At 49.9% G+C, this 15,113-nt stretch overlaps 1 protein-coding gene and 1 non-coding gene across 2 annotated transcripts in view; both read right to left on the bottom strand.

The window, feature by feature from the left end:
• Positions 1–1,526: 1,526 nt before the first annotated feature.
• The window catches only part of LHFPL4 (LHFPL tetraspan subfamily member 4), a 31,208-nt gene continuing 17,621 nt past the window's right edge, over positions 1,527–15,113 (bottom strand). Inside the window, exons 2-3 of the mRNA XM_061396331.1 lie at positions 8,265–8,501; positions 1,527–5,024 (exon numbers count right to left, since the gene is read on the bottom strand). Coding sequence (XP_061252315.1) covers positions 4,924–5,024; positions 8,265–8,501 — 338 coding nt within the window. The 3' untranslated portion in view covers positions 1,527–4,923. The remainder of the gene's footprint in view (positions 5,025–8,264; positions 8,502–15,113) is intronic.
• TRNAE-UUC (transfer RNA glutamic acid (anticodon UUC)) lies at positions 11,566–11,638 on the bottom strand. Its single transcript has one exon. It is a non-coding gene; the product is annotated as a tRNA-Glu (tRNA).

Below are 15,113 nucleotides of genomic sequence, written 5' to 3'. Positions count from 1 at the left end.
GCCAGCATTTTGCAACTCAGTTCTCTTTTCACACAACACAGCCACCCTGAATAAGCTCGTCTGTGCTTCACTTGTCTCTGTTACCTGCATGCTCAGGTTTCTGGCCCAGATCTTTCTCTTGAGCCCCCAAAGCCATGTCAGTTAGCTGACTACTGGACAGTCCATCAGGATGTCCCACATGTATGTCTCAAATTGATTATCTCATCCCTTGCTATACTGGCAATTTTTCCCTTTCCCCTCAAACAAAAAATTTAACGCTCCTCATTGCCACTTAATCCCTTACCACCACCACCACCACCCCTGTCAGTAAGTATAATTCAGATTCCTAAATGTTAAATTCTTTACCTCTCTCAAAACCACTGCCACCACCTTGCTTCAGGCCAGACTTCTGCTTTCCTTTTTATTAAATTTTCCCCAACTAACTCAGCCCCCATAACACCACAAGAAGAGGGATCTATCTGAAATGCATATCTAATTGTGTCCTTTTTCTGCTTAAAATCCTTCCCTGTTGCTCTTAGGTCTGAACTGCTGTAAACAGTCCCAGCTTTGTCATCATCTGGCCTTTGCTGATCTCTCCAGATGAATCTCTGACCCTCCCTACCTCACACTTTGCAGTTCAGCATTATTAAATTGCTCTTCTCCACAGGTTCAATTCTGTTTCTCATCTCAGCCTTTTTCCCCCAGCTGCCTTCTTTCATGAATGGCTTTCCTGGCTCCTGCCTACTTACCTCCTGTTCATTCTACAGTAAGACCATCCATCCCCTGCTCTACCCACCCCACCTAAAGCCATGTAACGTATCCCTTTACCCACAGTACCCTGCACCAGGCAGATTTCACATTATTGTTACATGTTAATATCCCCAACCAGACCATTAAGACAGAGGCTCTGATTTTCTTTTTCAAGTTCTAAGCAGATAACTGTGCGCTCAAAATGTGTTGAATGAAGGCTCAATTCCCAAATGCAAAAGTTATAGTCAATAGAGCTGCCATCTGGGCCACGTTACTATGTGTAAGACACTGCAACACAATTCACAGGCATTCCCTCATCTGTTCCAAGTTCCCTGAGAGCGCTGTCATCATCCCCATTTACTCAGTGGGGATTTAGAGGTGAAAGGACTTGCCCACAGCAACTCAGGAGGAAATGGTGGAGCCTTGTGTTCCAGCCCATGCAATCAGGAGCTGGCAAAGTGGCCAACTATTCTCTCTCCTGGAAACAACTCCAGTTTTAGTTGTTAACAGACTACATTTCAGTTAGGTGTGTGGTGTGACTCAGTCCTGTGGGATCTCAGGAAGTCTCCTTAAAATGAAATGTGGACCAAAGTGACAAGTCCAAACAAGGCCATGAGGTGTCCTTGAAGATGAAAGCCAGGGTTGAAGACGGTGCTGAGTTCTGTGTCAGTCGTGGTCCAGCTACCTTCATGTAAAGTCTGTTAATACACGGCTATACCTGGTACAAAGGGTCAGGTTGAATCTCACCCCTCTTAATCCCCTGGGGGCCAACTCAGAGAAGGAGAAGCTAGCATGGGTGATATAAAGTGTGTCTTTATTTGAACATCATTCCACCTGCACTGAAGCTCAAATCCAGCAGCAGCAGAAGGGGTCAGGACCAAAATCAATGTTACCAAATTGGACGATGAACAGCGAGGACACATTCAGACAGAACTTACTAATGGTTGTAGACAACACCAAGCTATCCTAATGACACACAGCACGGGCCCTCTGCTGGTCAGAGCTCAGGGGAGGACTGTGGCTCCCTGTTCCCTTCTCAGGAAACTCCAGTCCCACCTGAAGGCTAGCCCTGAGCCAGGCAGGGGCCTGCGGAAGTTTCTCGTGCCAGGAAGATCCCAGCTTCTCCAAAGAGAGGGTTTTTTGGTTTCCCTCAGTTCACACTGGGAGCTGCAGAAGGGTGAGTCCCCTGTGCCCAAGCAGGAACCTCAACAGGCAGCCAGGCAGGAATTTTTCCCCACACAGCCTTCTCTAAAAGCTCCCAACTTCTTGGCTATAACAGGCCTGAAAAAGATCTTGAACCTACCCATGGTACTGATCCCCAAAGAGGAAAGTGCTCACATCCTGAGACCTGGAAGGACTTGAGCAAGCAGTGCTCTGAACCCCCTTGAGGTTGGAGCTGCCTTGGCCTCTCCTGAGAGTCCTGCATCAGGCAGAGGAATCCCTTTCTGGTCCAGGCATGGCGAGGGGAGGAGTGCCTCAGTGGACCGCTCACCCCCAGCTCAGCCTCTTTCAGCTGGGAACAGGCGATCTCCTCTGCTTCCGCCTCCTCCCAAAGGCTTAAGCCAAGTTGCCGGGTATGAGTGAGGTGAAACACAAACGTCCTCGCTGTGGTGGCTTCCTGGCCCCGGAGAGCCATCTGGGTCCTGGCTCGCTGCCGCTTTAGCCTCACCAGGGGCCTTGCTGAAGCACCTCCTTCCTGCTCTGCTCCCACCTCTGCTGAAGCCTCTGGGACAGGACTTTGGTTTGGTACCCACTCCAGCCTCCTTCCCTTCCCTAAGGTACCCTGGTGTTCCTTCAGTCCCACCAACACTCTCCTCCTAACCCCAGGCTCCTGGGTGCATTGCCCACTGCCCCTCAGTCAGGGCAGCAGGGGGCTGGGCGGATGGTGACAGGGAAACCGTCCAACCACTCCAAAGGAAACCACCCCTTCTCTACCACTAACCCACTCCAGTGGCGCTAACCTGCTGGGCAATCACCTAGATGCAATTCCTTCCCAACAGGGTGGGGCATGGCTGCCTGGGCCCCACCTCTGCCTCTTAGGAGCTAGGTCCCAAGCTTCCTGCCAGCAGCGCACAGGGGTTTGTGGCTCCCGCGGGTGGCAGCGGCTCCCCATTCCCCATTGCCCTCCCCTTCCTTTCTTCCCCAGCACCTGGCCCCCTGCAACTCACCTCTTCCTCTGCCTCCTTACCATTCCTGTGCCTGCCTTGTCTCTGGTCACTCTTTCTGTATTTTGTAATACCTCGTTCAATCTCCTTCTCATAGCTCCATCCCTCCCTCTTCTCCCAATCTTTGTGCCGCCTCCTCTTTCCCCTGTGTCTGTCTTCCCATTTCTAATCACTTGTTCCTGTTCCCTCCTCCTGATGGCTTCCAACATCGGGCTTTGGTTAGGATCTTGAAGGAACTCACTTCTGCCCCCCCCCCCCCCACGCAGGCTCCCCCCACCCTCTCACTCAGCGCGGGACCCTGGGGGGAGCAGGAGGAGGGGCACAGTGCAGGGGCCTGAGCATGGGGGAGGGGGGAGGGGGGGTGTTTGCCCAGGAGGAGGGAATAGAGAGGGCAGGGATCAGGACTGAGCACGTTCCAGGTTTCAGGAATCCTCCCAGAACCGAGCATCTGATTCCAGTTAGGGTCCAGCTGGGGGACTCAGGCAGAGGATTTCTAGGGTCTCTTGGCAGCCCTAACTCTGAGGTCCAGGTCCAGGGAAAATGAACACAGGTTGTGAACACATGGCATTCGCTGCTTTCCTCTCTCCTTCAGCTGAGGCCGACATGACATGGTGACCACGTGCTTCCCCACTGAGCCTGCAGGGGCCTCCCACTGCCCCTCCACAGTGGGCCAGGCAGCAGGTACCTGAAGACAGAAGTAGGCACACAAGATGAAGCTAACCAGCCACCCAACAGGGGGCTGGAGGGGGCCATCCACACCCCAGACCAGATGGCTCTACCACCAGGACCCCCAGGCAGTGACGGGAGGTCAGACACACCTGCAGTCTCTATCCTGTGCTCCCAGGGGCAGGGGAGAGAAAGAAGACCCTTCATCTACCCCCAACACACACGCGCGCGCGCGCGCACACACACACACACATTCACTCATGCCTCGGCTCCAAGCGTGCCCACTGGGTTTGAGACCGTGGGCAAACCACAAGGTGAGAGGTGGGCAGGGAGAAAGAAGAGGTGGGGACAGGGTTACAAGGCCTGGGGATGGGGACAGGGGGTACCCTGTTCAGAGGTGACCTGCAAGTTCAAGTTATGCAGAAAAGTATCAAAGAGGCAAGACAGTCTCTGCCCTTGGCAGAAGGGGTGGGGGGGACAACATGAGATGGGGCAGAGGGGTGAGGCGTCCCCTAATTCCCCACTCATGGGCCCCTCCCCCAACCCCTAACCCTGACAACAGGGCCAAGAAGTCTATGCTGTACAAAACAGGCCAGGGTCAAGGTCCAGTCCCTGGTGAGCCGTCCACGCAGGGAGGAGACGGCCAGCCCCAGGCTGAGCCACTTTCAGCCCCAGCCTGCAGCAGCCACGTGCCACCAAGACAGGAGTCAGCGCAGCCTCCAGAGCGGCCGTCTTGGCTCAGAGTCCGCGCTGACAGGGCCCCAGTCAGCAGCAGACTTGGAGGCCCTGTGCTTTCTCCCTTGGTGCAGCTCGGATTCCTTCAGGAGAGCTAGAAGCAGGCTGGAGCAGAGGGGCCTCGGGGAGGCCGGTGGTGCCTGGAGCTCTGTAAGGAGATGATGGAACCGTTGTTGGCAAAAAAGAAAAAAGGTAGGAAAGAGTCCAGTCTGCCCTGGAGCAGTATCTTGAATAGTTTCTGCAGGGGGTGGGGACCAGAGGAGGCGAGGATGGAGCCAGGCCGCAGCCCCCCAGACTCGGGGAGCCTGGTGGGGAGCCACAGCTCCTCTTTCCCCAGACTCAGCAGGGCCCCAGCCAGGCTGGAGAGGAGGAGGCGGCCAGGGGCTGGGGGCCAGCTCCCTTAGGTCAGCTGAAGGAAGTGCAGACCCCCAGGGTCTGCAGGACCTCTCCCCTCCCCCAGGCTGCATGTCAGGCCCAACCTCTCTTCAAAGCCCAGAGTTCGCAGGCAGATAGCAGGTGAGGTCAGTCCAAGATCGGGGTCTTCCCTCGGAGCGTGAATGGAGGGATGAGAGGGCAGGAGACAGGACAAGCTGAGGGCAGATCAACTCCTGGGCTGTGATTCCGGCCTTCAGGGTCCCTGTGTGTGAGCAACAGGACACGGGAGGACTCCCCATCCGGAGACATCACCCCCTGGCCGCAACACAGAGCTTACTGTAGAGCCCACAAAATCTAAGAGAAACAGAGAATTGGAGAAAGTCAGAGGCCGCCCGGCACTGGGGCTCCCTCAGCCTCTCCTCAGGGCAGAGCTGGGTGGAGGGGTGAGCTGCACAGGTTCTGAAATGCCACCAGGCCTGATGAGCTGGGAGGCCTTGAGCCAGCTCATTCAACCTGAGCCCCAATTTCCTCATCTGTACAACGGACATAATAGCCTACTTCTTCAGAGTGATTCTGAGGGGTCAAAAGACATAAATGATGCCTGCCGAGGACTCTCAGTTCAATTCAGTCGCTCAGTCGTATCCGACTCTTTGTGACCACATGAACTGCAGCACGCCAGGCTCTGCACATAGTACACGGTGAAAATGCCAGCACAGCAGAGCTTAATTTTGTTCCAGAGGGCTTTGGCTCAGAACTGAGCTGTGAAGCTCACTCACCTTGAGTGCCCAGTGAGGGAAGGAAATCCCCAAATGCTGAAGGAAGGCAAACGGGCTCCCTTATGTCATTTTTAGGGCGCTTTGGGGAAGGAGGAGAGGACGCTGAGTGGGACCCACATGGCCAAACCCCCTCCAAAAGGCCACGTCTGTCTTTGTACTGCACTTCTGGAAGCGGCCACCAGAGGGCAGGCTCCGACCTCACACGAAGACCATAGAAAGCACCAGGCGTCTGTGACTCCAGAGACAGGAGCCTCAGAGGCTCAGAGGCTCAGGAGGGCTCTGAAAGGGGGCCTGCCAGCAGGGAAGAACTTGGTCTTCGGACTTGGACCTGGGCTCAAATCCTGGCTCTACCAGTTAGGTGACCTCAGGTAAGTTACTGGACCTCTCCAGACCTCGGCCATCCCACTTATAAAATGGTCACGGTGCCTGCCTAATGGGAAGCTGTGACAAGTGACAGCTCTCACTGAGCTTTCACCACCTGCCCCTTCATAGGCATAATTTTGCTTCATTGCCGGACAGCCCTGTAAGGTGGCATCTTTCTCAACACCGTCTTTTTTTTTTTTCTTTTTAGTTTTATTGAGATATAGCTGACATACAGCACTGTATAAGTTGGAGGTGTACAGCATAATGATTTGACTTATATACTGTGAAAGTATTAGCAACCAATTTAATTTTTTTCTAATTTACTAAATGCTTAATATATGGTAACCTTCATTTAAAACACATTAAATTTACATAACCTACATTACGTGAAATAGGCTACAAAATCCTCAATATTTTTTGGCATTCTGAAATTTTTACACAAACCACAGCTGGGGAAGTGCTGATGATTAGACAAAATCTGCTCTTTCTTCTTTCTCTTACTCTAATAGTCACCTCTAAGACATGTTAGACTGGAGGCTGAGTCTTCCCTATCATGGGGAGGGGATCACTCTCCTCAGAGCAGGAAACCTCATGGAGAACAGGGATTGGGACATGAGTCAGTATCACTCAGATTCCTCTAAGATGAGAAACGTCTGACTTGTAGAAGGAAGCTTCTCAGAAGGATGAAATGAAAAGGTTGTTCTGAACCTGGAGGGCCTCCCCTCATCCCTGGTCTCATCTCATGAAGACAATTCTGAGGGGTTCTTCTGGGCAGGTGGGATGAGTTGGGTAGAGTCTGGGGAGTCAAAGCCTAGCACCAGGGCAAGTGTTCCTGTGGTCATCTTGTGTGCCTGCTTGTATCCAGGTCCCATTATACTGAGAAGAGGACGGACACCTCCACAGATCAGGTCTCTGAGTATCCTCAGGGGATAAAAAGGACCTGAGTCTTACTCTCTTTTGTCCACCGTTTTCATTTAGGTACTGCAGGAAACAGGCTCAAAGAGGTAAAGTCATTTCTTAGCTCATCCTACTTCGAACACAAACAATTTGCCATCATGGCCCAGGTGTATTCACACCACAATACTAGACTACCTCCTGGCAAATGAGCTAATAACCATCACTATCATTATGCCCATTTTATAGACGAGAGACTCAGATGAACGTAATTAAAGGTAAGTGCTGAGCATAGATCCAGCATCTGCCAGCAGTTCAAGGAAGGTTGAGACTAAGAAAACGGTGAAATCCGATTTCTCAAGGCAGAAAACAGGCACCCAGACAGGCAGAGTGTCCCCGCCTTCTCCAGGGGCAGTGTGGGCCCCTGGGTCAGAGGCTGGATCTTCCTTTAGAAAACAATCTGGAATTATCATTACAATTTTGAGTGTGCAATTCCACTTCAGGGAAAGACGCTGAGAAAACAGAAAACAAAGACCAGGACGGTCATTCTTGTAATGACCTTCCCAGTAACAGAAAAAAGAAAGAAAAAACAGGGAGCCTCCCTAACAGCCCCTACAAGGAGAATGGTTAAGAACCTACAATTCTGTCATCTTACGTAACACTAAGCATTCCATAAAATGATAAAGGTCTTAAAGATGTGCTCTAGAACTGAGCACCAAGGGCAATCTGAGGAGGGATCTGTTTCCATGATGCCTCTCCTGTATCAACATGACACGACCATGGATTTCATAAAGGGATGTACACAGATACATAGGTAAGCATCTGATAACAGTGGTTAAGCCTCTGGCCTTGGTGGTGTCAATTTCTTCTTTATATTAATGTTACCTGATACATATGGAGGTTTATGTGTACTGTACTAGGTATAAAGCATACTGTACCAAACATCTGTAGGCTCACCATGCAGGAACTTAACTCACCAATAATGTGTACCCATCCACCTGTCCCCCACCTCACATCCTTGCCTCTCTGCTTCCATTTCGACCACAGAGAACCACCATCCTACCTTCTGTATTGATCATTTGGGTTTTTTGGTTTGTTTGTTTTTAAATACAATATTAAACTGTATTTAGTGTAGTGTTACTTAGTTTTTAGCTTTAAAAAATTATCACTCTGTCATCTTCTGGAATTTGAGTCCCCCTGCCTCAATACTGTGTTTCTAGGATGTAGCCATTCATTGTTAAAACTGGCATTCATTCATTTCCACACGTGTAAACAATCCCGTGATGTGACTACATCACCATGTATTTATCCATCCTCCAAGCTGCTTTTAGTTGCTTGCGATTTTGAAACTGCTGCCAAGAGCATTTATGCACATTTCTCCTGGGTTTATACTCATGGTAGGGTTTGCTGGGTCAGGCCCCTGCAAATGTTTAGATTGAGGGATAACCTCAAACTGTCTCCAAGGCAGTTGGCCTCTCTGTAAGGGCTCCTACTTGGGCTTCCCTTGACTCGGAAGGTGTCCCGCCCCACCCGGCAGCCGCCGCCAAGCACGCCCACTCGCCTTTGTTCTCCTGCTTGAGCTCTTCCTGCAGCAGGTCAGTTTGCCGGTTCCCCAGCACGAAGGCAAGGAAGGAGAGGATGAGGGCGTTGAGGATGCCGATGATGGCCAGGATGTACGCCCAGCGCACCGAACAGTCCCCCAGGGAGTACTTCCCAGTCTTGGCCCCGCACATGTCTCGGATCGTCTCGGCGTCCCAGCCGTCGGGGAAGATCATGCAGCCCAACACGAGGCACAGAGCTGAGGGGGCGCCGGGCCGAGCCCACCGCCAGGTCAGGAAGCAAGAGAGAAGGGGTTGATTACTTCCCAGAGCCTGAGGACCACCAAAAGCCCCCCGTAGGCTGGGACCCCGCACCCCGACTCCACCCATCAACCCAGGAGCTTATTAATCTCTCACCGACCTAGAAACTAGACTCTAGGAGAGCCTCATGCCTGGTGAGCAGAAACGCAAGGCCTTTGCCTGCCCCATCAGATCAACAACCCCTCCAGGAAGCCCTCCTGGAGACAGGGGAAAAGAGCAAACCAGGGTCACCTCCTTCATCTGCCTTTAGTATCTTGGCACATCGCTCCCTCATCCTCGTCATTCTTTATTTTCTATTTCTGTCATTTACTCAACAAATTTTTATTGAGTGCCATTTTCCAGGCTCAGTAGGCCACCTCCAGGCTGGGATCTCCCCCTCCTGGCAGTGAGAGTTTTTGACTGTGTTTGCTGGAGTGACATTGCCCTTTTAGTGTCTGACAGTCCGACAGAGACTGCATCACTGTGTCTGAGACGCAAAGGCTCCCAAAGGCTCAGGTTGGAGCAAGGGGGCCCTTGACCCCATGCCAGGCCCACAGGGTGCTAGACCTGAGTTTAAGATGACAGTGATGACAAGGTGGGGGTGGTAGTCAGTTCTACCCACTGCCTACAAGACACAGCTAGTCCCCAGGGTGGGTAGGGACCCCTGGCTTTGCCATCTCCTTCCTTCAACTACCATATGTGAGAAAGCGTTCACCACAGCACAGACTCCTCCCTGCCTGAGTTCTGCCTCTTCTGGTCTCATCCCCCACCTTCCAATAGGACAGTCCTTCCGCACATCCCCAAGGATGTGTTCCTCACACTGACACAGGGCGCCTCAACAGCACTCTGATTTTACACACACACACACAGGAGCAGGCCTTCATTCCCCTCTCCTGTGCTCGCCTTCTTCAAGACAATTCTCCATACAGCTAGTCCATACAATGTTCAAGGGGAGGCCGCCTCTATTTAACGGCTGGGAAACGAAGTTTGCGGCAAAGGGGATGGCAAATGCAAAAAGCCTTGAGGCAAGAATGAGCTTGGTGAGTTGAAAGAGTTCCATAGTTTGAAGATGCCCTTGAGAAACCCAAATAGGGAAGAAAACTCAGGGAGCACTCAGGGCTGGAGATATAAATGTGGGAGCTGTAGACATGGAAATTCCCGGGGCTAGACATTATAGAAACTGACGAGAAGACCCAGAACTGAGCCCAGAGGTGCTCTATCATTTATGGGGCAGGACAAGAGGAGGAGCCTCTGGAGAGGGCTTGACCCATTCATCTCCCCATATTCCCCTAGCACTTTCCAAGACCCTCCAGGACCCTGGAGAGAGGAGGAAGGTCAGTTGCCAGGGATGAAGAAGTGGCAGATGGCATCCCCAGGGCGCTCTGAGGGGTCGGGGGAGTGCACTCCCACCTCCCCATTCTTGGTCCTGAATCTCCAGCTTGAGGCAGGGGTGAGGAAAGAGCCTAGGGAGGAGGAAAACCCACCCCATCCCTCTGCCTCCTCTCTCTCGTGTAGTGTTTCCTCTCCCGCCCAGAGCATCCCCGTCTCCATAGAAACACGGCAGTATCCTGCGGGTGGTCCTCCTCCCTCCGCAAGCTCAGCGTTGAGTGAGTTTTTCTTCCCCAGGGCTCTGCGCCTGCACGTTCTCTTGGTCTCCGTGCCTCATCACTTACGTGCCTCTCTAGTCGTGCGTCTCCATTCCTTTCTCTTCTCCACCCTTTTCATCCTTTTTTGCCTCTCTCTTCACATGCCTCCCCCTCTCTCCAGCTAGTCCATACAGTGCTCAAGCCTCGGTCCTGACCCTCTTTTCTCCTTAGATCTCAGCATCTGACATTCATTCAACACCCCCCCTCTTCTGTCTTTTCTCACTTCTCTTCCTTCTCTTTACCTATCCCCTCACCCTTCCCCCTCTCTGACTCTTCATGAATATCTGCTATGTGTCAGGCACTGTGCAGGCTGCTGGGGACACTGGCAGGCATGGTTTCTTGTCCTCAGGAGGAGAGGTGTGTGGAGAGGAATCAAATCAATATACAAATAGAATACTTATACGTGTCAGGGAGTGACTGGAAAGAGACCCAGGATTACAGGGACACTCAGAGAAGGCAGGGGCTAGGACCTCTCCATCTCTCACTCACTCTCTCTGCCTCCTCTGCTCTGCAGTGTTCTAGGTGGTGGCGATGGGGCCCCAGAGACTGCTCTGGGAACAAGAAACACCCAAAAATAATGCAAATGGAGAAAAGTCAATCGGACAGGTTTCCTAAGACCTGGGAAAGACAGGAAGAGACCTCTAGGGACAGTGTAGGCCAGGTAAGTGATCAAGAGGCTCAACAGTCAGTGTAAGAACTAGAGGCAAGGCAGCCTTCAACATCCCCATTTGATGGATGAGAAACCGAGACTGAGGTCTTTGGAGTACAAGTTCAAGTGTCTTTTTGAAGTGATGAGCTGGCTGAATTGGGTAGACACAGGTACAAGGTGCAGGGTGGGGCAGGTGGGTGCATTGTGGGACATACAGCATCACCCTCGGCCTCGACCCACCACCCACGGTGTCTTACGACACTGTCAGATGTTGCCTTGGGGGCAAAGCTGTCCCTGGTTGAGAACCACTGGTCTAGGGGGAGGCGCTCTCAGATGGGGCACGACTGTCCAGTCACCCTAGCGTCCACTGACTTCCCAAGCAGCCAGGAGGTGTGAGAAATTTAAGATGAATGAAGTTAAAGTTATTAATAATATGATAATGCTAACAAATAGTATTGAGTGCTTAACTATGTGCTAGGGTACTAAGCTCCTAACATGCATGATCTCATTTAATCCGATAAGAAATCTAGAGGAGGGAAAAATGATCAGCCTCATTTACAGATGAGGAAATTGAGGCACAGAGGAACTAAGTATCATACCCATGTCACACAGCTAGGAAGTGGTGGGCTCTGTATTCAAACCCAGACAGGTCTTCACTTCATGTTTCTCTTTGAGCAGACTCACTTTTTTTTTTTCTCTGGCCACACTACACGGTTTGTGGGATCTTAGTTCCCTGACTAGGAATTGAACCCAGGGCCTCGGTGTTGAAAGCACAAAGTCCTAACCACTGGACCACCAGGGAATTCCGTAGACTAACTTTTTAACTGAGGCATTCACTTACAAAGTAAGCTTTATATCAGTATCAAAGAAAGGAAACCAGGATCATTTGCCATAGACAGAAGGAAACCATAATCACAAGTATGTGTGTGCTCAGTCACGAAATCACGTCCGACTCTCTGCGACCCCATGGTAGAGTGAAACCACACGTTGTTCTCAGGTCCAAGCTGGACACTTTTACCTGTTAGATGCTCTGAGCCACCTCAGAGTACCCTGAAAAGGAAGGAAATTCTGACAGGAGGGATCTTGAGGACAGTATGCTAAATTAAATGAGTCAGTCACAAAAGGTCAAATATCGTATGATTCCACTTACAAGAGGAACCGAAAGCAGTCAGATTCCTACACGCAGAACGCTGGGCATCAGAGATGACAGGGGAGGGTGTGGGGAGTTAGCGTTTAATGGGGACAGAGTCTCAGTTCTGCAGGTGAAGAGGGAGCTGTGCGGATAGACGGTATGGATGACTGCACAATGGTGCGGACGTACTTAATGCCACAGAACTGGATACCTAGGAATTGGTAAAATGGTAAATTTTATGTAATGTGTATTTTACCAGAAAAGAGAGAGAGGAAGGAAGGGAGGAACGGGAACACAGAAAATGACATGATGTATTTTCCTTGTGGATGTGTATGTAATGCACACAAAAATATCTTGGAAATACAGAAATTAAGTTTATAACCATGGTGGCCTTTGGGCAAGGAGAGGATGGGAACTTTAACCTGTCTGTAATACTTCAGCTCTTCATGGAGTGAATGTATTCATGTATTGCTGCTAAATCACTTCAGTCATGTCCAACTCTGTGCAACCCCATAGACGGCAGCCCACCAGGCTCCCCCATCCCTGGGATTCTCCAGGCAAGAACACTGGAGTGGGTTGCCATTTCCTTCTCCAATGCATGAAAGTGAAAAGTGAAAGTGAAGACGCTCAGTCATATCCAACTTTCAGCGACCCCATGGACTGCAGCCTACCAGGCTCCTCCATCCATGAGATTTTCCAGGCAAAAGTACTGAAATGGGGTGCCATTGCCTTCTCCAAGAAATGGCAGCCCACTCCAGTGTTCTTGCCTGGAGAATCCCAGGGACGGGGGAGCCTGGTGGTTGCTGTCTATGGGATCTCACAGAGTCGGACACGACTGAAGCGACTTAGCAGCATAAAATAAAAAAACATAATTAAAAATCCTGGTTTTTCAGAGAATACACATATATACACACATAAGCTTGCAAGTCTATATAAATATTTCTGGAAGGATACAGAAGCAACTTAATGATGGGCACCTCTGAAACACACCCCGGTGTGGTGGAGCAAAGGAGGGAGACACTATTCTCTGCCCTCCCGTACTGTTGGAAGTGTTTAACATGTGCACGAATTACTTTGATGATAAAAACGATATTATTATGTTCAGTCGTTTTCCACCTATGTCTGGCCATGAAATCCTCTTAAAGGTGTAAGCCTTTAAGAATACTTTAAAAAACTAAAGGAAAGTTGAAAGGAAAAATGATAACTTGGGTTTGGGGAATAAACCCAGAATGAGACTAAAAAAGTGATGAATTAGTAAAAGAAAATAAACAATATTTGTTTTCTTTAAATTGTGTGTGTGCTGTAAATGTGCCTTTATATAAAGCTTTTTAATTATGCATTTTATGCTTAGCTATTTTAGCAGAGTTTCATTATGATATCATTACACTATCCTCAAGGGACATCCACAGGGCCAGTCACTCCTAGATGGAGGCCTTTGTTTATGCTCAGCTGGCCCCTCCATGCCTGATATATCACAGCTGCTACCCATTACTAGGAGGTCAGATTGGATGTCCCCCAGGGCTTTCTTTTCCTGAGCAGACTCCAAAGAGGTTTGCTATGGACTGAACTGGGTCCCCACAAAAGTGATATTTTGAAGCCCTAACCTCCAGTGTGAGAGTATTTGTGGAAGAGGCCTTGGGGAGGTAATCAGGGTTGGTTGAGGTCATAAGGGTAGGGCCCCATGATGGGATTAGTGTCCTTATAAGAAGAGACACCGGGGCTTCCCTAGTGGTCCAGTGGTGGAGAATCCACCTGCCACGGCAGGGAGCACAGGTTTGATCCCTGGTCTGGGAGGATCCCACATGTCACTGGGCAGCTAAGCCCGTGTGCCACAGCTACTGAAGCCTGCGTGTCTACAGCCTGTGCTCCACAAACAGAGAAGCTACCGCAGTGAGTGCCCACGCATCCCAACAGAGTAGCCACCGCTCACCGCAGCCAGAGAAAGCTCACGGCAACCAAGAGCCAGCACAGCCCAAAATAGGTAAATAAAAATAAATAAATCTTTAAAAAGAGATACCAGGGAGTTTGCTCTCTCTCCTCACCTGCCATGTGAGGACACGGCAAGAAGGAAGGAGGTAGCCGTCTGCAGGCCTAGAAGAGGACTCTCAACAGAACCTAGGTCTTGGAATTCTAGTTTCCAGAACCAAGAGAAAATAAGCGCAAGCCACCCAGTCTATGGTATTTTGTTGTTGTAGCTACATGCAACAATTTGGATGCATCTTAGAGTCATAACACCAGGAAGAACTGAATCCCCTTATATAACATTCATACTGATAACCCTGGTCACTTCTGAGGAGGGAACTTAGGGGCTGAGGACAGGACAGGACAGAGACCGTGCACTGCCAACCTGTGGCCCCTTTTGAATTCAGGACCACGTGGATAAGTGACCTACTGAAACCATAAGGTAGGTGGGAGTTGACCACTAATAAGTGACTATTGCCAGAGATTTTTCACTCAATGAAATAATTAAAGCAACAAGCAATCAAAACGCACAAGCCAAATGAAACTCACAGAAATAATGAATTAATCACACACAAAAAAACAAAACCAAAAACCTCTAGACCCCTATTGACTGAGCTTGCCAATTTCTAAGAATGTATCCTAAGAAAATGCTCAAGCATGTGCTCTAAGGTTTAGCTGTGTGGATGTCTATCACGTCATTTGCAAGAAAAGAAGGAAGCGATGAGAAGGAAGGCAGAGGGGGAGATACAATAAAACAAAGAAGGAAAGAAATAAGCAGCTAATTGTCCAACATCACAGGAATATTCTTTCATACCATAGAATACTATTCCCCTATTATATTGAGTAAGATTTAATGATACAGAAATTACTCATGATACGTTAGGTTTCAAAAGAATGTGAAAAATAACATACAATATAATTTCATTTTGGGGATACTTACATAGTTATAGCAATAGTCATATAAATTTACCACACCAGGTCCTATGCTAAGTATCTTACACACATTACTTCATTTAATCCCCACAACACTCTGCGGAATAAGTGCTGTTATTATCTTCTTTTTACAGTTGAGGACATAAAGGCACAAAGAGGTAATCCAACTTATCTAAGGCCACAGAGCTGATAAGTTACAGAACCAGGATTTGGACTCAGCTAGTCTGGCTCCAGAGCCTGCTCATAATCA

The sequence above is a fragment of the Bos javanicus genome, chromosome 22, assembly GCF_032452875.1.
Source record: "Bos javanicus breed banteng chromosome 22, ARS-OSU_banteng_1.0, whole genome shotgun sequence".
Taxonomy (NCBI): domain Eukaryota; kingdom Metazoa; phylum Chordata; class Mammalia; order Artiodactyla; family Bovidae; genus Bos; species Bos javanicus.
Note: the sequence above shows the minus strand (reverse complement) of the source record. Positions and strands in the feature narration are given on the sequence as shown.